Below are 21,785 nucleotides of genomic sequence, written 5' to 3'. Positions count from 1 at the left end.
TCTCCTATTTCTTCACCAGGGGAGCATTGGGCAAGTGACTTCACTTCTCCCTGGTGTAGATTCCTGTCTGTAAAATGGGGCCAAGTGTATCGACCTCCAACAGCTGTCGGACCTCAGAGAGATGAGCTGTGCTTAGCACAGTGCCTATGTGGAAAATGAACACTCCCTAGTTGCTGGGCACTAAAGGCTCAGAAGGCTGCCTGCCGTTTTAAATCCCAATTTTGTTACCTTCTGGTTATGCGACCTGGAGCAAGTTGCTTTACTTCTGGACCCCAGTTTTCTCATCTATAAAATGGGGTCATGGTACTGATGTCCTAGGGTGGTTGTGACGATTAAACGTTTTAAGTGCTTGGCAATAGTAAGCACTCATTAAACCTTAGCTATTGTTTTTGTTTTTTATATATTATTCCCCACCTCTAAGTCTCTCAAAGGGTAGGAAACCAAACCTCCCTGGTCGCGGTCAGCCGTCCTACCTTTAGTTTCACTTAACAGTCCTAGCGCTGTAATCTAGGCCACGCCCGCCCCCAACCTACCGAGAGACAGGAACGCACACAGAGGTCAGCAGAGCGGCCTCAGACACAGAAAAAATTTAATTCTCCTGCGGCGGAGGGTCCCGGCTCCGGTAGCGAGGGGGATTTGGTTTCGGATTTTGTTTCCTGTGGGGATTCACTTGGGAGTAAGAGGAAGGAGTCGGGGAGAGTCTGGTCCTTCCGGTGGGACCTGCCCGGGAGAATTGTGTACCAGGGGAGATAATCTGGTGAGACAAGGAGGCTGGACGCCATACGGAAGGGCAGAGGGAGAACAGACGACGGGACAGAGAAAAAAGAGACGAACAGGGAGGGACATAAGACAGAGATGACAGAGGGCGGGGCAGAGACAAACGAGGGGAACAGAGAAAAGGGGACCCCAAACCAGACCCGACGACGGGACCAGGGAATTGAATGGGGTGGGGGGGCTTTGGAGGCCGCCGCGGGACAGAATAGGATCTAGTCCAGCCAGATACGTGAAATGGGCCCCTCGCCCCTGCCCCGGGTCCCGGGCCGGGGGAGGGGGCTCGTGTCTCAGTGCTGCAGTTTCGGGGGGGCCCTGCCCCTCCCCGCGCTTCGCTGTGTAAGGCACCGGCTCCAGCGAGGTCCGCGAGCGCGCGGGGGGAGGGGCAGGAGGGGGGCTTGGAGTCCACGGGGGAGGGGAGCCCAGCGGCCCGCCCTCAAACCCCCCTGAGCGCGGGTGCGTGGCCTCGAGCCACGGCCCAGGAAGCCCGCCCCCCTGTCCAGGGAGAAGGGTGCTTCTCCCTCTCCAGTCCGACGTGTTGGCTCGGCGCTTGCACCCCCAAATCCTGCCCTAAGCGTCAGGGGGGCTGGGCGTTTGTCCGCGGCACCCAGGCGTCCCGGCGCCCGCCCGCCCGCCGCTCACACGGTACTTTCCAGCATCCACTCGGTGCTGGTAAAGGCCAGGCGCGCCCTGGCGGAGCCCAGCCCCAGGTCTCCGTCCTCCCCGGCCGCGCCCCCTCCGGCCCCGTCCAGGTGCGGCGTGGACCGGTGGCGCTTTGTCCGCCGGGCGCGGCGCGGGTAACTGTGGCTCTGGAAGAGCGCCCCGTAGTCCCCGTCGAACGAATAACGCTGCTGAGGCCTCGGCCGGGCCGGGGCTCCCCCAGGAACCAGAGCTAAAGTGGGGGGCGGTGAAGCGGACGGTCCCAGAGCCCCGGAACGGCTCCTCCGAGGGCCCACCGCGGCCCGGGACTCCTCCCCGGAGGTTTCCTCGGATGGCAGCAGGCACAGCGAGGTGGCCGAGCCGCCCAGGGAACGTCCAAGGACCGCCTCCGTTTCCGCAGAAGCCATGTCGGCCTCCGGGGCCTTCGCCTCGACGGCCGCCGCCGCAGCCGCCACCTCTCGCAGCGCCTCGTAGCGGTCGGGCGCCGGCGGGGGCGGGGCCTGCGTTGCGCCTGCGCCGTTGGTCTGCGAGCACACGTGGCTGACCCGCGGAGGCGACCTGGAGGTGCCCTTGACTCGGCGGCCATCCCCATCGCCGTAGACCTTGTAGCGGATCATGAGCAGAACGATGAAAACGAGGACGGAGGCGACAATGACACCCCCGATGGCGATGATCATGGTGCCGCCCAAGAAATGGGCCCTTAGCGGGCGGCAGGGTGCGGGATCCCCAGCGGTGGTAAACTGCACGCAGCCCACTACTCGGGTGGCCGGCAGCGCCGTGGCCCCATCGTCGTAGACGGCCAGCACGCACAGGTCGTAGGCGCGGCCCGCTGCCAGATCATTCACCAGGAAGGTCTGGCTGGTGGATGGGATCATCCTGCAGGAGGGGGCGGGATCAGCGCGGGGTTAGCTCCACTCTGAACCAGGCTGCTTCACTTGCATGTCCCCACCGCCCGTGCGGACCTATGCATGCCTCCCTACCAGTGTCTCACCCCCTCTGGGACAACAGCAGCCACTCAAGCAACAAATTCCCACCCTCTCAGGACCTTGGATATAGGCCACGCCCCTTATCTGCATGCCCCACCCACTCCCCACCCGTGTTTCACGGCAAATTTCAGCCATTCGTCTCCCCTCATCTATATATCCTGGCCCCTGCCAGGGAGGAATGCTACAGCTTTTATCCCCTGCTCTCAAGGGGCTTGCTCCCTAGCAGTGTCTCATTCCTACTGGGACAAGTGCCATTCAAGCGCTCTTATCTACATATTCCCACCGTTTAAGAGGATGGATACTACAGGCTATGCCCCGTTACCTGCAAACCTCACTCTCACTGGGGTGGACTAGCAGGTTACCTCATACTCCCAGTCTTACTCCTACTGGGACAATGGATGCTCTTCTAGTTCCTCTCTTCTACATGTTCCTACCCCTTCAAGGAAAACATGATACAGACCATTCCCCCTCATCTGCATATCCCAGCCTTGGGTATACATACACCTCTCCTAGCAGCATCTATCATATCAGACAATTTCCAAGCCCCTCCACTACATATTCCTGCCCACCAAGGGGCCAGGGCTAAAGGCCACTTCCCTTCTGATTGACAAGTGCCTTCCAAGCCACAACCCACAATGGCCCAGGGGAGATGGTTCCCCTACTGGGCCTAGGACCATGTCCACTCTTTGCACGTCATGCACTGTACCTAGATATCAGAGGCAACCACTTTATGTGCACACCCTGCCCTATACTACCTGAAGTCACTACACCGTGCTCCCAGGTAAGTTTCATCCATAATTGGGGCAAATGTAGCCAAGAAAACATGCCCCTTTCTTGCCATGGACCCCTGCTCTCAAACAAGGCAGTGTAGAGAAGTGGTTGAGCTGACAAAGTCTCAGAGCCATGATGCCAGAGTTTGAGTTTCTCTTCTGCTGCTTGCTAGCTCTGTGACCTCAAGCAAGTTTCTTAATCTCTCTGTGTCTCATTTCCCCCACTGAGGTTATTAAGAATTCCTACCCCATAGAGATGGTGTGAAGTCCCCAAAGCCTGGCACTTAATAATTTCATTAACAGCTGGCGTCCCACCCAATGCTGGCTTTGCTGTGGCTCACACTCTCCTACCAGTTGCTTTCCTCCCCGCCTATAAGAACCATTTCCCCTGGGCCTTGCCCCTCTTCTGTTGGGCACATCCCTTCCATGTTCAATGTTGGCTAAGCTGGGACTGCCACACCCACATAGATTTGCATGCACTCAATCTCACAGGCTCTCCTCTCCCACAAAGCTCTTAGTGGGTCATCAGAGACATGAACCGCCTCTTCATCTGCGTGGGGACCATGCTGTGGGAGCACCACCTCCTTTACAGGCCATGCCCCCACCTCCTCAGGCCTCTTACCTTTCAGAAGCATCACCTTCCCTCCAGCCACACCACCTTCTGGTCCTGAAACCCACCTCCAGAAGTTTCCGCCATCACCAAGAGCCATCCTCCCCCCAAAAGACTGCATGTCAGGGGCCCACCACCTCTCCGACTCTCCCCCTGCCTGCCATTTCCCAGACCACTGCCCCCCCTGCCCCCGGCACCAACTCCATCCAACCTTGGGTCCCTGGCTGTAAGTCTTCCTCTTCCTCTTGTCTTCCCTCTCAGAGTCTTGGGCTCCTTTTGCTCCTTCCCCTAAAATAACCAGTTGCTAGGGACTCCCCCCTTTTCAAGGACAGAGGCTGGCTCCTTAAGAAAGCTTAAGCCCATGTGTCTCTAATTGGCTGTAAGGCCCAAGCAAGCCGCAGAGCAGGCTTCTGGTTGGTTGTCACCTCCTCCCATGGCAGCAGTGAGGGATTTAACCCCTGCAGTGCTGTAGCACAGGCGCCTGCAATGAGGGACAGAGGACTGGGACTGTGTAGCCCTGAGGGGAAGGGAAGAGTCCTAGGGTCTGTTGCCCAGTTGGAGACAGAGAGCCATCAACATCTGCAGAAATGCTGGGTCTGGGGGCCCATGAACCTCCCTCTATCCCACCATGTAGTGACCACGAGTTAGAGGAAGAAGGAAAAAAGAAAGAGGTGAAGAATCACAGAAACCAGGAGCTGTTTACACAAATCTATTATCCCTCTCCCCTAATCCCTGCCTGGCAAACAGTAGTCGCCTGATAAACAAGCGTTCAATGTAAAAAGGGCAGAATTGGGAGTTAGAAGGGTAAGAGCTGGAATCTTGGTTCTGTCTCTTTCTGTGTGACCTTGAACAAGTGACTTCTCCCACTGAGCCTCAGTTTTCCTGTCTATAAAATGGGAGAGGGGATCATAGCTGCCTCACAGTGAAGTTGGGAAGGTCAAATGGAGTAGTATCCTTTGGTTTTGTTTTCTCCATTTGTTTGCCCTAATGTTTTTAAGACTGGGCCAGTGTCTTATCCATCTCAGTAGGCCCAGGGCCCAGCATGGAACTGGCACACAGTAGGCATTTAGTCAGTGTTTGGTGACCAAATTCAAAATGAAAAGAAAATGAGCATGACAGAGACAAGAGAAAAGGAAGGCATCACCTCATTCAACCAACGACAGGAAGTGCCCACTGTGTGCCAGGACCATGGCCAAGAGAACCCTGGGTGAGGTGAAGATGGAAGCCAAGAGGCAGGCTTCTTGGTGTGGGTCTAAGCAACCACAAGATCAGGAGCTGCCCACAGGTGAGGAAATGGCTCCACCCCCTCTGGAGCACCCAAGGTATGTCATACAAAGGATTAAACATTCAGCAAGCACTCTGCAATGTGCCTAAGGGAGGCAGAGCCAGGACAAAGCAGAGATGTACGCAGAGCCCACAGCCACCGAGCGAACGCCCGCTGGGTGCCAGGTCAATTGCTGTGAGCCACACTACCGAGGTGGAGAGACGAGGCAAAGCCAAGACTGAAATAAATCACATACTCTCTGCCTCCTTCCTCTGGGCTGTGAGCTCCCTAGGACAGGGCTTGGTCTTTTGGTCTCCTTGTGTCTCTCCCACTCAGCTGAGGGTCTGGCACATAGTAGGGGCTTAGTTCCTCATGAGAGCAGGAGGGAGAGAAGGTACAGATAGACAGAAGTGAGAGCAAGAGAAAATCAGAGATGATGGGGGAAAAGTACCTCTTTAACGTTGGTCTACACCATAGGGATCTGTCCACACCAGGGCAATGGCTTCTAACCCAATGGATGGTGGAAACAACTTACATCCTTTTCTCATACTTTTCTATTTCTATATTGTACCCAATGTGTTGATACAGTAGCCTTGTATGTGACTTCTAAATATAAATGCAACTGTAACTATATATGTGTGAGTATATTTCCTGCTCTAAGAATGTCTAACTGACAAGGTAGATGATCAAACAACTTTGGTGAGCAGTGATGTAGACCCTGGGCCCCATGAGAGCAGGGACCATACTGGGTGCATTCATCGTGATTTGTGCGTGCTCCAGGAGGATTTGCAAGATGTGGAAAACAAAGACAAGAAATAAGAGATGGAAATAGGGCAAATGGGAGCCAGAGACCACTCTACAAGCCCATCTAGAACCCCAGCTGAGCAAGAAGGCCTAGGGAGGCAGAGGGAAGGCCCCTGCGGCAGGAGGAGGGACAGGGACTCTAACACCCACCTGTAGACAAGGGAGTCGTCTGCGGAGCTGTTGTACTGCACCTGGTACATGCGGATGCCAGGCACGGGCCTCTGGGCCGGCCAGCGGATGAGCACAGAGTTGGACGTGAGCTCCGCGGCCACAAGCCGGCGCTCAGCCGCCGACTCATTGGCTCCAGGTCTGCCAGGTGTGGCGATGTCCGAGGAGCCAGGCTCCGTGAGAGGTGGCGGGGCAGCAGGCGGGGGCGCCATCAGAGGCAGAGGCACCACGCACACCTCCACGGGTGCGGTGGCTTCCCCGGCGGCATTAGAGGCGATGCAAGTGAAGGTGCCGCTGTCCCGCAAGGTGGTGATCGTTACATCCAGGGTCCCATCCCCCCGGACCCGGGTCCGGCTCGAGTTCCCCAGCAGACGCCCGTCGGGTGCCACCCAGTGCACCACGGGCTCAGGGTCCCCCACGGCGCGGCACCGCAGGCTGACCGCCTGGCCCTCCACCACCAGGGCCCGGCCGCCCGCCTGCCGCGTGATCAGCGGAGGCTCACACAGAAACTCCTCCTCCGGGATGGACCAGAAGTAGCGGTCAGTGAGGTGCTCCGGCGTGGCACATGTCTCCAGGTCGTCTTCCCTGGTCAGCCGCCGCAGCCACAGCAGCTCACAGTTGCAGTGCAGGGGGTTGCCGCCGAAGCTGACCGTGAGCGGCGTGGGCGGCTTGGGTCCCGGACCTTGGGACCTCAGGAAGAGCCCATCAGGGGGCAGCTTATGCAGGCGGTTGGAGGTCATGTCCAGGCGAACCAGTTTGTGAAGCTGCACAAAGGTCCCTTCGGCGATGTGATCGATGAGGTTGTGGTCCAGCGTGAGGGTGTTCAGGTTCACCATCTGGCCCACGGCCTCCCAGGGCAGGGCCTCCAGGTTGTTGTAGGACAGATCCAGATCCTCCACGGTGGACAGGAAGGCGTCGAAAGCGGCCGACTCCACCCGGCGGATCTGGTTGTTGCCCAGGATCAGGTGGCGGAGGTTGCCCAAACCCCGGAGCTGGTCGCCTCGGACCTCTGCCAGCCGGTTGCTGTCGAGGTGCAGGGCGCGGAGGGCGCGCAGGTCCGCAAAGGCGCCGGCCGCCACCTGGCCAATGGTGTTCCGGGAGAGGGTGAGGTGTACCAGGCTGGTCATGTTGGCGAAGTCTCGGCGGCGGATGGCCGCGATAAAGTTGTCGGTGAGCCGCAGCTCCACCACGCGCCGGTCGATAGCCGGCGGCACGAAGAGCAACCCGGTCTTGGCGCACAGCATGGTCAGCGTGGGCGCCACGTTCTGGCAGATGCAGCGGCCAGGGCAGGGCTGGCCCCGTGATGCCCCTGCCCAGAGGAGCAGCAGAAAGGGCAGGGCAGTAGGCGGCAGCGAGAGGAGCGCTGAGGAGAATGGGCCCGGAGCCATGGTGCAGGGGGGAGGCGGGAGGAGCGGGAGGTAAGATCTGCAAAGAAGGAGAAGGGTCAGCCAGGTGTAGGGCTTGACCACCTGCCTGGCCACCCTGGGACGTCCTGCTTGGAGTCTGACCTATGTCTGTCCCTTCCTGACAACCAGGTCCTGTAGGACAGTGACAGAACTGACCATCAGTTGGCATGCACTTGTGAACAGATCACATCACTTCCATGCTGCTTGGTAAATTACCACTGCCCCATCTCTGAGTGTCTAACCCCACCTCTGCCCCTCTTCCAGGAGCTCCCAGACCTCTCATGATCTCTCAACCAGAGGGATGACATCTGGCCTGGACTGTGCCTTCTCAGTTCAGTTCAGTTCAGTCGCTCAGTCGTGTCCGACTCTTTGCGACCCCATGAATCACAGCACGCCAGGCCTCCCTGTCCATCACCAACTCCCGGAGTTCACTCAAACTCATGTCCATCAAGTTGGTGATGCCATCTCATTCTCTGTCATCCCCGTCTCCTCCCACCCCTAATTCTTCCTAGCATCAGAGTCTTTTCCAGTGAGTCAACTGTTCACATGAGGTGGCCAAAGTATTGGAGTTTCAGCTTTAGCATCAGTCCTTCCAATGAACACCCAGGATTGATCTCCTTTAGAATGGACTGGTTGGATCTCCTTGCAGTCCAAGGGACTCTCAAGAGTTCTCCAGCACCACAGTTCAAAAGCATCAATTCTTCGGCGATCAGCTAGTACCCACTAAATATTTTGAAAAATCACTGCTGACTAGGGTTTAAAGTCATGGATTTCAAAGCCACACTCCCTGGGTTCAGATCCCAGCTCTGACACTTACTAGCTGTGTGATCTCGGGCAAGTGTCTGAACCTCTCTGAATCTCGGTTTCTTCATCTGTAAAACGGAGACAAAAACAGATCTTACCTTTGTGAGGATGAACTGGATTAATGAGCATAGTATACTCAGAACAGTGCCTGGCACATAAAATGTGTTCAATACATGTTAGTGTATAACTGTTATTATCATCATCATCGAGTGTCCAGTGGGTGCCATGCATAGAAATGTGCGTTATTATTAAGAGCAAGGGCTTTGAAATCAGCCTCAGGTTCAAGTCCTGGCTCCCCCAACCTTACTAACTCTGTGACCCCAAATCAATGATTTTCCCGGACTAGGCCATAATTTCCTGATTTGTAAAGTGGTCTGATAATTGTACTATCATCACTGGATTGTTGCAAGAGTTCAGTAAGCTCATTCATAGGGGTCACAGAGCATAGGGCCAGGCACACAGTACATATTCAATAACTGTTAAGGGTAACACCCCCCCACACCTTCAGCAGTGGGGAGGAGGGATTGTGCTGAAGGTGGGAGGGGCTGAGAAAACAGCAGTCTCCCTGCTCAGTCTTGGGAAGTCCTTCTCTGAGCCCGGTTTCCTTCTGGCCTCTGCTGAGGGCCCAAGCAGGGGGCAGACTTTCATGCTTACATTAATAGGCACAACACAAGGCCCTATACATGCCTACACACACACACACACACACACACACACATACAGTCAGGCTGTGCCTCTGCTCCAGGCAAAACCTTCCGGCTGGGATTCCCCCTGCGGCAGCTGCAGCCCACGACATGTCAGCTCCCATCACAACACGGGGTGGGTGGGGGGTGAAGAGGAAAGGATGGGAAGGGGGTGTCCCTGACACTGTTTTTACCCCACCCCATGCCCCAGTCCCTGCTGGCCCACCTCCCGGGAATCTGCAGTTTGGGGCTGTGGCCTCATGTGGCCCTGATCCTTCAGCCCACGGGCAAAGGGGGACTGTGGACACGGAGAAGGGACCGAGAGAGTCAGAGAGAGAGAAGAGACAGAGAGAGACAAGGGGGAGGGAGGGATGAACTGGCGGACACAGAGAGAGACAGACAACAAGTGAAAGAATCGGAAAGACGGGTGAAGAGACGGAGCAAGTCAGAGGCAAAGAGAAAATCTGAGTGGAGGAGACCCACACAGACGAGACTCAGACATCCGGATGGAGAGAGGGAGAGACAGAAGAGAAGAGCGTCACACAGACGAAAACCGGAAGAAAGAGACTGAGGAAGAGAGATGGGGCTGAAAAAAGGAAAAGAGGCAAAGAGGCTTCATCTCTGAGCGACCCTCCCCACCCCCCCCCACCCCCCCCCCGCCACCAATAATTGTTGTGCACGCCCTCTGGGAAACTGCTCTATATTCGACAGAAAATCCTGGCCTGGGAGGTGGTGCTCCTGAAGTAGGAGGCACAGCTCTGCACCTGCCTGACTGTAAGCTCTCTGGGGCTCAGAACCACTATCTATGAAACCAGAAGGCCCACAGTGAGGGTGGGACTCAAGTTGAAACAGTGATGAAAACAGCTAACATTTATTGAGAGGCAGCATGGCATTGCCGGACAGAATCTGGCCCCAAACTGCCCAGGTTCCCCAATTTCCTGCCACGTGACTTCCTCTCTTTGGGCCTCAGTGTGTTCATCTGTCAAATGGGGATGATAGCACCTACCTCATAGGATTATTGTGAGGATTAAATGAGACAATCCGCTGTAACATGCTTACAGTATAGTTGCTGATAGAGTAAACACTATATAAATATTAGCTGCTGTTAGCATTAAATGATCATTTGCTCTGGCTCTCTCTCAGCCACCAGTAGGTCTGATTATCAGATGTCCCCACATACATGCACATACACACACAAAATGGTAAACCATATCCACGCCACCATCCAAATGCAGGGTCATTTCATGTCAGGAAACTCTTGCCTCCTTTGCTAACATGAGGAAACTTCCCTTTACTGACCACTTTACTCAGCCTAAAAGGGGATACCTCCAGGTACCACCTACCACCCACACCATCGTTCTACGAAGCTCTTACCCAAACAAGACATTCCTGACCTTGTCACCAACCCCCAGCCTGGGGGGCACCTGGCCCCTCAGGACACTGCCATACTTGCCACTAAAATTCATATAAGGCAGCATTCCAGGCCTCTGGCTCTCTCAGAGTAAACCCAATCACTTCACATCTCTCCCCAGCTGGAGGGACCCCACTTACCTCTCTTCAGGCAGTCAGGGCCTGGGCCAGTACCTGCAAAGGAACAAAAGCACACTGTTAGCATTCTTCTGGCTCCTCTCCCGAGACCCTCCTCAGAGACCATCTCAGCCCAAGAAGCCCATGCCGTGATCACTCTCTCAGCCTTTCTGCTATAGGTTCTGCAGGGTCTCAGGTGGACCCAGGAAGTCACCTCTGGAAATCAAGGAGTCTGAGCCCCAGACTGTTCACCCTCCAAATCCCAAGAGTCTAGGACTTTAGTCCTTTGTCCTCTGGGTGCTCAAAAGACCGAGATCCCCACACTCCCCCTCCCTTAGACCCAATAGTAGAGGTCTCAGTTTCCTCCTTTCTCAAGATCCAGGAATCTGGTCCCTCAGCTCTCTATCTCCTTCAAACCCAGGATGCTAGGCTCCCAGCCTCCTCCTTCCAGAATTCACATCCCAGTCCCCCAACTTCAAAGACCTGAACAGTAGCAGGAGCTGGGGGAGGATCAGAAGTTCCCATCTTCGCCATCAGACCATGGTCACCCCAACACATGTGGATATGCCAAAACCCACATGGGCCCACAACCCATGACTCTGTATCTGAATTCCCATGGACACAGCAGCATGATCTGTGCCCCCGCCCTCTGGAAGCTCTTGGTCAGGAATGTGGACACACTTGTGTCCATGGATCCCAGCATACCACAGGTCATGCCACATGGGCCCCCATCTCACTGGGCTCATAAGTGGGGTCAACCTATGTCAAGGACACAGGCACATGTGCACATATCATCCTGCACGTATGCATTTGAACATACACAACCCCATTCTTCAGATACCAACACAAATGTGCAAATGGACTCAGAGTACAGACACAGACCCTCGAGGTTGACACACCTGCACACAACCACACATACAACATTGCCTTTTCCCTTGCACACTCACACACAGAGGTACACACACAACTGTGTCCCCTGGTGCATGCATCTATAACAAAGCTACCATTGCACACTCACCAACACACATGTAACAGATGCTCACTCACACAAAGATACACAGGTGCACGCTCTTAAATACCCAACACACTCATGCAACTTCATGTACCCCCAGTATGCACGGTCACAAAGCTGGTACATTCCCACACCAACAGATGCACAAATGCACACACTAGCCTATACACACCTCACACACATGCACAGAACCACAAGAGGAACAGACACTGACAAGGCTGATACACACTCAAACAAGCACATAGGTACAAAAAGATCCACCTTTGCACAGACACTCAGAGATGTTCACTCATAACAGGCACATGCTCACATAACTGCCCTGTGAGGGATTTACACACTTACAAATACACACAAATATTGAACCCCACTGGCAGACTCAACAGATAGGCAGAGAATCACACTCACACACAGTCATGGACACACATCCCTCCCAGCCCTGAGGCACCCCCGCCCCACCTACTTCCTAGGCCAAGGAAATCCTAACACCCCTCCCTCCCAGCACACCCCCTTCCCCAGCCAGGTCAGAGTTCAGAGGGTTGGGGGCCTGAGCTGAAGAGCACCTGGTCAGAGGCAATCCTCCCACCAAAGGTCCCCCAGCCTGGCCATCTGGATGTGGGCACCTCCGGCCCCATCTGCAGAGATCTAGCCGGTAGGGGACTGGGGTGGGATGGGTGGGAGAGGGCCGGGTCTGCGTCCCTCCCTCGGGCCCATCTGTCCACCCCTCGGCCTCCCATCCCTCCATCTGTCCACCTACCGGCTGCCCATCCCCCCCACCCAGCCACCAGCAAGGGGAAGACATGGCCGTCTCCCCCAAGGACCGCCGAGGACCCCCCCACAGTTGACATGGACCGAGGGAGCGGCAAACTCCCCTCCCCCAAACCCACACAGAGGCCCCACAAGGTGCTGAGCCCCAGCCCCCCCCTCCCGCCGGGAACCTGACATGGACGCACAGACACACACCCTTGGAGACATACAACCCGCAGACACACACACGCACACACAAATGGACACCAGAGCGGGCACACCCGGCTACACAGACCCTGGGATGGACATCCAATCCGGACACAAACACCCAAAGCAGCTAACCGCGCGAACACACTCGCGGGGGGGGGAGGGGGGAGAACCCACACCTGGGCACACAACCCACGCACACACACCTGCACACAGCCCCTCCGATGGGCGCCCGACAGCCCCCCAGACACACAGCCGAAGGGGCAGCCACCCGGGGGGACACACACGCACGGCCGGACACAGCACCTCGGCTCGACACCCGGCACACACCCGGATGGCCACACAAGCAGGGCGCCGCACACGCCGGCGCCGGGCACACACAGGGCCGCGCGAGCGCACGCCGGGCCCGCCGCAGCGCCGCGGACATACACTCACACGCTCGCACGCTCACACCCGCGCTCACACCGGCGCCCCCGCCCGCCGCCTCCCCGGCCGCTGCGGGCCGCGCTCACCCAGCCCGGGGGGGCCCCGGGCCCGGCCCCGCCGCCGCCGCCTCGCTCCGCGCCATGGTGGGGGGAGGGCCGGGGGAGGGGGCGCGGTGCCGCGGGGCCGCCTCCCTCCCGCCTCCCGCCCTCCCTCCCGAGCCGCCGCCGAGCTCCGCCCTCCGCGCCGCCCGCCGCCCGAGCCCCGCCGCCGCCGCCGCCGCAAGGGGGGAGGGGGCGCAGACCCGAGGGGCCGGGCGCGGCGGCCGCGAGCCCCCGACCCCCGCCCCGAGGTCCGCCGCAGACCCCTCTCCACTGCGGAGCCGCCGGCCCGCCCCCAACCCCTCCTCAGCCCCACCTCCAGCCCAGCCGGCTTCCCCGGAGACCACCAGACCACGCCCCGACTGGCATGGGGACACTTGCAGCCCCAGTGAAGACCTGGGATCTTGTCCCGATGCCCAGGGGGACTCCAGATCACGTCTTACCGCCTTTGAGAACCCAGACCATGTTTCTCAGCCACCCAGGACCACAAACACGTCCTGCTCTCCTTGGCGACCTGAGACTGGGCCCCACACCCATCAGGGACCCTAGACCAGACCTCCCAATCTAGGGGGGCCCCAGACCGTATCTCAGCGGTCCACAGTATCCAAGAGGGTCCACAGCACTCCTACCAGGGACCCTAAATCATACCTCAACATTCAGGTGGACCCCCAGACCACACCTCATCCCTCAGGGACCCCAGATCACCCCAACATCCAGAGTGGATCCAGACCATATGTCAACATCTGGGAAGACCCCAGATCATGTCTTACTCCCTTGGGGGACCCAAACCATGTTCTATAGCCACTCAGGACCACAGACCATATCCCAGTCCTTCCTGAGGACCCTCAATGCCCCTCTACCCGCTCGAACTCAAACAATTCTCTGCCCCCTAGTAGAGACTCTAGACAATGTCTAACTTCTTGGGGTGCCAAATATAACTCTTTTCCTCATGGGAGACTCTAGACTTTTCCAATTACCCCCATTAGATCCCAGAACATCCTCCCCTCCAAGGCACTCCTTGATTTCCAGAATGCCCAATTTGCCCCAAATTTTTGATCATCTTCCCCACTCATGCTGCCCTCCTGAGGACCCTGCCTCATCCCTGTTCTTATTCTCTCTCTTGAACCCTCCAGGCCCTTCCCCCACCCTGTGACTTCTGTGGAACCGAGAATTCCTGTTCCTTTCTTGTTCAGATCCCTTTGCCCAACTCCTATGGAACAGCTAACCCCCAGAAGGGGACGACAGGGCATGAGGTGGTTGGATGGCATCACCGACTCGATGGACATGAGTTTGAGCAAGCTCTAGGAGTTGGTGATGGACAGGGAAGCCTGGCGTGCTGCAGTCCATGGGGTTGCAAAGAGTCGGACACGACTGAGCGACTGAACTGAGCCCCTCTCCCGCTGGGTATCTCAAACCACTCTCCGTCTCTTTTTGAGATATTCTGGCCTCTAAACCCAGCAAGCTCTCCCCTCCAAATCTGTCTTATTTCATGGGACTTCCCTGGTGGTCCAGTGGCTAAAACTCTGGGCTTCCAATGTAGCGGGGAAGAGCTTCCAATGTAGGGGAAGTTCGACCCCTGGTCAGGGAACTAGATCCCGTATGCTGTAACTAAGATATAAGGATCCCTTAACTTGAAAAAAATAAATCTGCCTTATTGCAATACCCTAGGTCCCTGGTGGCTCAAATCCCTCCCATTTTGGATCCCATTTGGATTCCAAGGTCTTCCCCTAAACCCTTTCTCTAAATTCTTCCTACTCACATCATCAAACGGAGCCTGCTCCACATCCCCAGATCCAGGACATCTCTGCAGAGCTTCCCTCTGGGAAACCTCACTTTAGTGAACCACTCAGAACCCTTAGATCCCCCTGAGGACACTCAAAGTCCCACTTCCCACCCCCGAGTCTCTAGATTTCACCCTTCCCACCACCATCACTGGCTTCCCTGATGGCTCAGTGGTAAAGAATCCATCTGCCAATGCAGGAGACTTGGGTTCCATCCCTGATCCAGGAAGATCCCCTGGAAAAGGAAATGGCAACCAACTCCAGTATTGTTGCCTGGAAAATCCCATGAACAGAGGAGCCTGGTGGGCTATAGTCCGTACAGTGCATAGGGTTGCAAGAAGTCAGACTTAGTGACTAAACAACAACCACCACCATCTCTACCACCACCCAGCCACCACTCCCACCTCTCACCCTGATATTGGGTGCTCGCTGCCAGGACATGGAGGACTAGGGCTGGAAGGACAGATGTGGGAGAACAATAACAATAATAGCAAAATTGGACACCTCGTCCAACCCTACTATATACCGGGATTGGATCTAAAGGCTTCACATATATAACTCCTCTCACTTCTTTTTTTTGTTAAGTTGCACACTTTATTTTTTAAATAATTAATTTTTGGTTGCATTGGCTCTCCTTCTTTGTGCATGGACTTTCTCCAGATGCAGCGAGCAGTAGCTTCTCTCCAGTTGTGCACAGGCTTCTCATTGATGTGGCTTCTCTTGTTGCAGAGAGCAGACTCTAGAACACGCTGAGGGCTTCCATAGTTGTGGTGCACGGGCTTAGTCGCCCTGAGCCATGTGGGATCTTCCCCGACCAGGGATCAAACCCATGTCCGTCCCCCCCCGCCCAACACACACACAGACTCCCAACCACTGGAACACCAGGGAAGTCCTCCATTCACTCTTCACAGAAACCAAATCAGGAGGTCAAATGACTATGCCCATTTTACAGATGAGGAAAACTGAGCCACAGAGAGTCGCTTGCCTAAGATCACATAGATAGAAAGTGGCAGAACAAGGTGGAGGCAAAGAGGAAAGAGGATAGGGCAGGTCTGGGATGGATGGGAGTGGAAAAGGGGAGGGTGAGAAGATAATAAAAACAGAGACAGGGATGTCCCTGGTGGTCCAGTGGTTAAGAATCTGCCTTGCAATGCAGGGCGCACTGGTTCAATCCCTGGTCTGGGAAGATCCCACATGCCGCAGTGCAGCTAAGCCCACGCACCACAACTCCTGAACCAGTGCTCTAGAGCCGAGAGCCACAAACCGAAACTACTGAAGCCTGCGCTCCACAATGAGAAGCCCACTCTCAGGAACTGAACAAAGCCCTTGCACAGCAACCAAGACCCAGCACAGCCAAAAAAAGAGAAAGAAAGAAGATGCCACCTGCCTCGAACAACTAAACCTCTACGCCACAACTAGAGAACCCATGAGCTGCATAAAAGATCCCACATGACGCAACTAAGAACATGTTGTTGTTCAGTCCCTAAGTCGTGTCTGACTCTTTGCGACCCGTGAACTGCAGCACACCAGGCTTCCCTGTCCTTCCCTGTCCCTGAGTTTGCTCAAACTCATGTTCATTGAGTAAGTGATGCCATCCAATCATCTCATTCTCTGTCGCCCCCTTCTTGTCCGACCCTCAATTTTTCCCAGCATCAGGGTCTTTTCCAATGAGTCAGCTCTTGGCATCAGGTGGCCAGAGTATTGAAGCTTCAGCTTCAGAATCAGTCCTTCCAATGAATATTCAGGGTTGATTTCCTTTAGCATGGACTGGTTTGATCTCCTTGCTGTCCATGGGACTCTCAAGAGTCTTCTCCAGCACCACGGTTCAAAAGTATCAGTTCTTTGGCACTCAGCCTTCATGGTCCAACTCCCACATCCGTACATGACTACTGGAAAAACTGTAGCTTTAACAATACAGACCTTTCTTGGCAAAGTAATGTCTCTGCTTTTTAATAGGCTGTCTAGGTTTATCATAGCTTTTCTTCCAAGGAGCAAATGAATATGATAATAATAATAATAGAGACAGAGATAGAGAAATAAAGAGCCTGAACCCAGGCAGAGATAGCCTCACTCACAGAGTATGTCTGGCCCTGTGATTGCTGGCTCCTGCCCACCTTTTGACCTTATTCCTGACCACTGTTGTCTTCCAGCCTCAGTAATGAATTTTCTCTTCCTCCAACATATCATGTCATTCCAGCCCCTGGGCCTTTGCACTCTTTTCCCCTTCCATGGCTGATTTCTTCTTTTCATTCAATTCTTTTTCTTTTGGAAAGGAAATAGCATTTATTGGTGAGTATGATTAAGGAGGGGACAGCGCTGATGCTTATGAGTGCAGGACCCGCCATTTGTCCAGGGGACCACGATTTGTATTTGACCCCACAGCCATCTGGGATGAGTCACTTTTCTGCCACCATATTTTCAAGTTCATCTGCGTTAAGCTTGGTAAATCCCCACTTCTTGGAGATGTGGATCTTCTGGCGGCCAGGGAACTTGAACTTGGCCCAGCAGAGGGCTTTAATCACATGCTCCTTGTTCTGCAGTTTTTGGTGCAGATGGACATTATGACTTGGCCAATGTGGACCCTGGCCACTGTGCCCTGGGGCTTTCCAAAGGCACTGCACATAATTGTCTGGAGTCTATCAGCTCCAGTGCAAGACAACATCTTGTTGATGCAGATGATATGGAAGGAGTGGAACCTCACTCGGATGTGAAAACCATCTTTGCCACAGCGTTTCACCATGTACTTGTCGACACAAATCCGGGCAGCCTCCAGGGCTTCAGGGGAGAGCTGCTCATACTCATCTGACACCGTGTGGCCACAGAGTGGGAGCTCATCCACTTTGGCCTTCTTACGCCCCAAGTTGAAGATGCAGATCTTAGTATCAGGGACATCTCGGCAGAAGCAGGACTTTGGGTACGGCTTGTTCTTACAATACCGGTAACACTGGGCAGGGTGGCGGCCCGTGGCAACACCAGGATCTTCAGTGGCATGCCTAAGGGAAAGAGAGCTTCATTCAATTCTCAATTCAAATGTAATCTCTTAAGAGAGCCCTTCCTTTACCATGACCAATTTATAACCTCACTGCCACTGGTTGTCCTGATGTCTTCAGATTACTTTGAAATATATTAAAAGTAAAAACGGATTAATGAATGGGGGACTTCCCTAGTGGCTGAGACTCTGTGCTCCCAGTGCAGGGAGCCTGGGTCCAATCCCTGGTCAGGGAACTAGATCCCACATCCCGCTACTAAGACTACATGCAGACAAATAAATAAATAACTTTTTAATGAATTAAAGGATGGATAGATGGATGACTCTGTGATAAAGCAAGTACAGTCAAAATGTTAATCTAGGTGGTAGGTATATGGGTGTTCGCTGTAAAGCTCTTTCAGCTTTGCTTTATGTTTGAAATTTTTCACAATAAATGTTGGCAGGAAGAAACTGGAGGACTCATGTTTATGAGTCTCTTTAGTCTACAGACTAAAGAAGCAACAACAACAACAAACCCAAGCAGGTCCCACCCTGTTTGGGATTTCTATCGTCCCTTCACCTCATTTTATTTCCTTCATAGCCTTTATCACTCTTGGTAACATTCTTGCTTGCTTGTTTGTTTACCTATTTATTCATTTGTTGCTTATTGTCTCTTAATTGAAATGTAAGCCACCTGACATGTGGCATGCACATCAATTTTCTCCAGTCCACCAGATTTCTCCAATAGTCTTGGCACCAGTTGTTGTTTAGTAGCTAAGTCTGTAGCCCACTAGGCTCCTGTGTCCATGGGATTCCTCAGGCAAGAATACTGGAGTGGGTTGCCATTTCCTTCTCCAGGGGATCTTCCTGACCCAGGGATTGAAGTCATGTCTCCGACATTGGCAGGTGGATTCCTTACCATGGAACCACCTGAGAAGCCCAATAGGTGCTTGGTAAAAATGTGTTCTTGAACTCCTCTTAGGAGAAGGCCTGGGAACTAGAGCTGCTGCAGACTCACGGTAGAGCCTACACTCAGAAATAAACATGATCTTCCAGCCTGGGGCCACTAGAAGGGGAAGGATATACCCCAGAGGCAGGGGAATGCCCCATGAGGTCAGGGGATGTGAGTTGGCCTGAAAAAGAAGGCGACAGATGAAAGTATACAGTGTGATTATTTCCCTCTGGCATTAATTCCTGACCCAGACCCCCTAATAGAGATCCAATCTAATGCTTCCACGATTTAGGCCCCACCTGGAAGCATAGGCTACACCCCTTATCGCTAAAGCCCCATCCCACAGCAAAATCCCTGCCCTATCTGACCTAAATAAGTAACAGCCCTCAAGCCTAGGTCCCGCCCTTACAGCCTGAGCCCCACCCCTTTACCTTAGACACCATCTTAAAATCTGTAATATTCATGTTTCTTCACTCTGGGTCCTGCCACCACCCAAGCCCCACCCCTCTATTCTAGCCCCACACCTCCACCTTAGACTCCACTCTGAAAGAGTCAAGATTTCAGCCTAGGCAAGGGCCCTTCAGGCCTAATTCGGGTACCCCATTTTCAACTCTGACCTAAAGTCCAGTCTTCACCTATTCAACATAAAACCTGCTCACTTTCAAGGTTATCAGGGAGAAGTACCCCAGGGAAAACCTAGGGAGCCTGGATCTGTGGGAACCTAGAAGGAAGGTTTACTTTTTTCGGCTCCAAAATCACTGCAGATGATGACTGCAGCCATGAAATTAAAAGACACTTGTTCCTTGGAAGAAAAGCTACGACCAACCTAGACAGCATATTAAAAAGCAGAGACATGACTTTGCCAACAAAGATCTGTCTAGTCAAAGCTATGGTTTTTCCAGTAGTCATGTATGCATGTGAGTTGGATTATAAAGAAAGCTGAGCACCGAAGAACTGATGCTTTTGAACTGTGGTTGGAGAAGACTCTTGAGAGGCCCTTGGACTGCAAGGAGATCCAACCAGTCTATACTAAAGGAGATCAGTCCTGAATATTCATTGGAAGGACTGATGCTGAAGCTGAAACTCCAATACTTTGGCCACCTGATGGGAAGAACTGACTCATTTGGAAAGACCCTGGGAAAGATTGAAGGTGGGAGGAGAAGGGGACAACAGAGGATGAGATGGTTGGATGCCATCACTGACTCAATGGACATGAGTTTGAAGCTCTGGGAGTTGGTGATGGACAGGGAAGCCTGGCATGCTGCAGTCCGTGGGGTCGCAAAGAGTTGAACAGGACTGAGCAACTGAACTGAACTGAATTGAGAAGGGAGGTTGGTGGAAAGAGAGGAAAAGTTTCCCAGTTTGAACTGCCCCTCAAAGGTGTGGCCCCAAATGAAAAGCCACAGCCCCATTGTGCCCACTTTTCATTGTATAGCGGTATTCTGTTCTGACCTCTCTGATTAGTCCCTCCACAAGCCCTCTAGTCAAACCTACTGTGTATTGAACTGCCCTTCAAAGTCACCCTCTCTGACTGATGCCTGCTTTCCAAACTCCCTGCTCCTGATTGGACAAATCTTTGTACATGCCTGTCTATCATTAGAGCATTTGTGAATGAACCTGGAGGCAGACAGATGTTCAACTATGGTGCCAGCAAGTAGTAGCAAGGAAAAGAAGAGATAGAGTAGGAAGAGGGGGTTCCCTGAATCTCCTTTCTAAGAGAGGGAGTGGCCATTGACCACAGGATAGCCTTGAGTTAAAGTTCTAACCATACAGACCACTAGTTGTGTGACTTTGGGCAACTCTTTTTGGTTTCTGCGCCTCACTTTCTTTATTTGTAAACTGGGGATAATAATGATAACTTCTTCAAAAATAATTGTAAGAATTAAATTAGTTGTAAAATGCTTACAGAAGTACTAAGCACATAGGAAGCCCTCAGAGTATTAGCTATTCTTACCCATTTCATTGTGTAAGTTCATGACCTTGGACAAGTCCTTTTGCCTCTTTGACCTTTGCAGACCAGGAGTTGCTTGGCCTCTTCATTGAATGACCCCTCCCATTCCCTCAGGGACTGAGGCTGTGAAGAGAGGAAGGAGTAGAGACAACCCTAGCAGAGAAATGGGGTGGGGGAACCAGCATAGGTGAAAGAGAAGGGCTGAGCGCCTCAACCCAAGTGCCACCCCCAGAAAATTGAGGACTGTCAGGATCTCTCTATGGCCCAGTGTAGAGTAATTCTATCCTGAATCCCTCAGGCAAGGGGCGTGTCCTGACTGGGGACAAGGGGGCAAGAGATGGGACCGTGTGGGGCAATTGAAGGCATGGTGCGTTCAGGCTGGGAAGCTGGAGGAAGGGTTGGAGCTGGGCTGGGGGACCTTCCCCCAGGAATGACAGGACTGGGGGAAGGGCAGCCGGGGCCCAAGGTCACTCTGTCATTGTTACCATGGCAACAGCCACCTCTCAACTGGGAACCTGGAAAGGGGTGGGGAGAGGGAGTTCCCAGATCCTTGAATCTGGGGGTAGAGAGAAGAACACTCAGAGACCTGGAGGAAAAGCAGAGCGAGACAGTGATCCAACTCTTTGAAGACCTACCCATCTCAGAACCCGTAGAGCCTACCTAGTACACTGTGGGTGCTCAATAAATGTCCCTCAGAAACAGAAAGCCTGAGAGCATCAGGTGCCCAAAGATGACGAAAGAAAGAAGAAGCGCCACAAGGGGAGGGCAGTGTTCCTTTCCTGCCTCCTCAACTGTTCATACTCCTCAGGGGTCCTCTGAGAGTTCGCCCAACCCCACAAATCACTCACCCCCCAGCAACTCCACAGCCCCTGAAGCTATTATATTTGACATTTATAACAACTTCAACAACTTTTCTGCCTTCAAAATCTTCCTACCTGGGGGATCACTGAGAAAATTAGCATAGGTGCAAACTACTGCCTGCAAGGGTGGGAAGGTGAGAGAGGCACGGAGACAGGCCCTCGCTGCCTGTACTCTCAGGGACCCAGGTGTCCTTGTTCCTCTTGGAACAAGGCCCCTCCACAGATCCAGATATTCCCCCAGTTCCTCTAGGAGACCCAGGCCTCCCTCATTTCTCCTCAGGAAACCCTACAGGCCCCTCCCTTTCTTTCAGAGGAACAGGTGTGGTATCCTCC

The 21,785-nt window shown here is 54.0% G+C and overlaps 1 protein-coding gene and 1 pseudogene across 2 annotated transcripts; both read right to left on the bottom strand.

The window, feature by feature from the left end:
- Positions 1 to 583: 583 nt before the first annotated feature.
- LRFN1 (leucine rich repeat and fibronectin type III domain containing 1) lies at positions 584 to 13,001 on the bottom strand. The gene is made up of 5 exons (XM_055412189.2): positions 12,929 to 13,001; positions 10,478 to 10,510; positions 8,257 to 8,311; positions 6,016 to 7,458; positions 584 to 2,307 (listed from the first exon to the last, which is right to left on the bottom strand). Exons 4-5 carry the CDS (start codon positions 7,419 to 7,421, stop codon positions 1,410 to 1,412), a joined length of 2,304 nt encoding a protein of 767 aa, XP_055268164.1. The 5' UTR covers positions 7,422 to 7,458; positions 8,257 to 8,311; positions 10,478 to 10,510; positions 12,929 to 13,001; the 3' UTR covers positions 584 to 1,409.
- A 2,288-nt stretch (positions 13,002 to 15,289) lies between these two features.
- LOC129547310 (large ribosomal subunit protein uL16-like) lies at positions 15,290 to 21,769 on the bottom strand (annotated as a pseudogene). Its single transcript, XR_016035778.1, has 2 exons — positions 20,596 to 21,769; positions 15,290 to 17,714 (listed from the first exon to the last, which is right to left on the bottom strand). The product of XR_016035778.1 is annotated as a large ribosomal subunit protein uL16-like (transcript).
- Positions 21,770 to 21,785: the final 16 nt, after the last annotated feature.

The sequence above is a fragment of the Moschus berezovskii genome, chromosome 22, assembly GCF_049115385.1.
Source record: "Moschus berezovskii isolate FMDL1 chromosome 22, NW_MosBer_1.0, whole genome shotgun sequence".
NCBI lineage: Eukaryota > Metazoa > Chordata > Mammalia > Artiodactyla > Moschidae > Moschus > Moschus berezovskii.
Note: the sequence above shows the minus strand (reverse complement) of the source record. Positions and strands in the feature narration are given on the sequence as shown.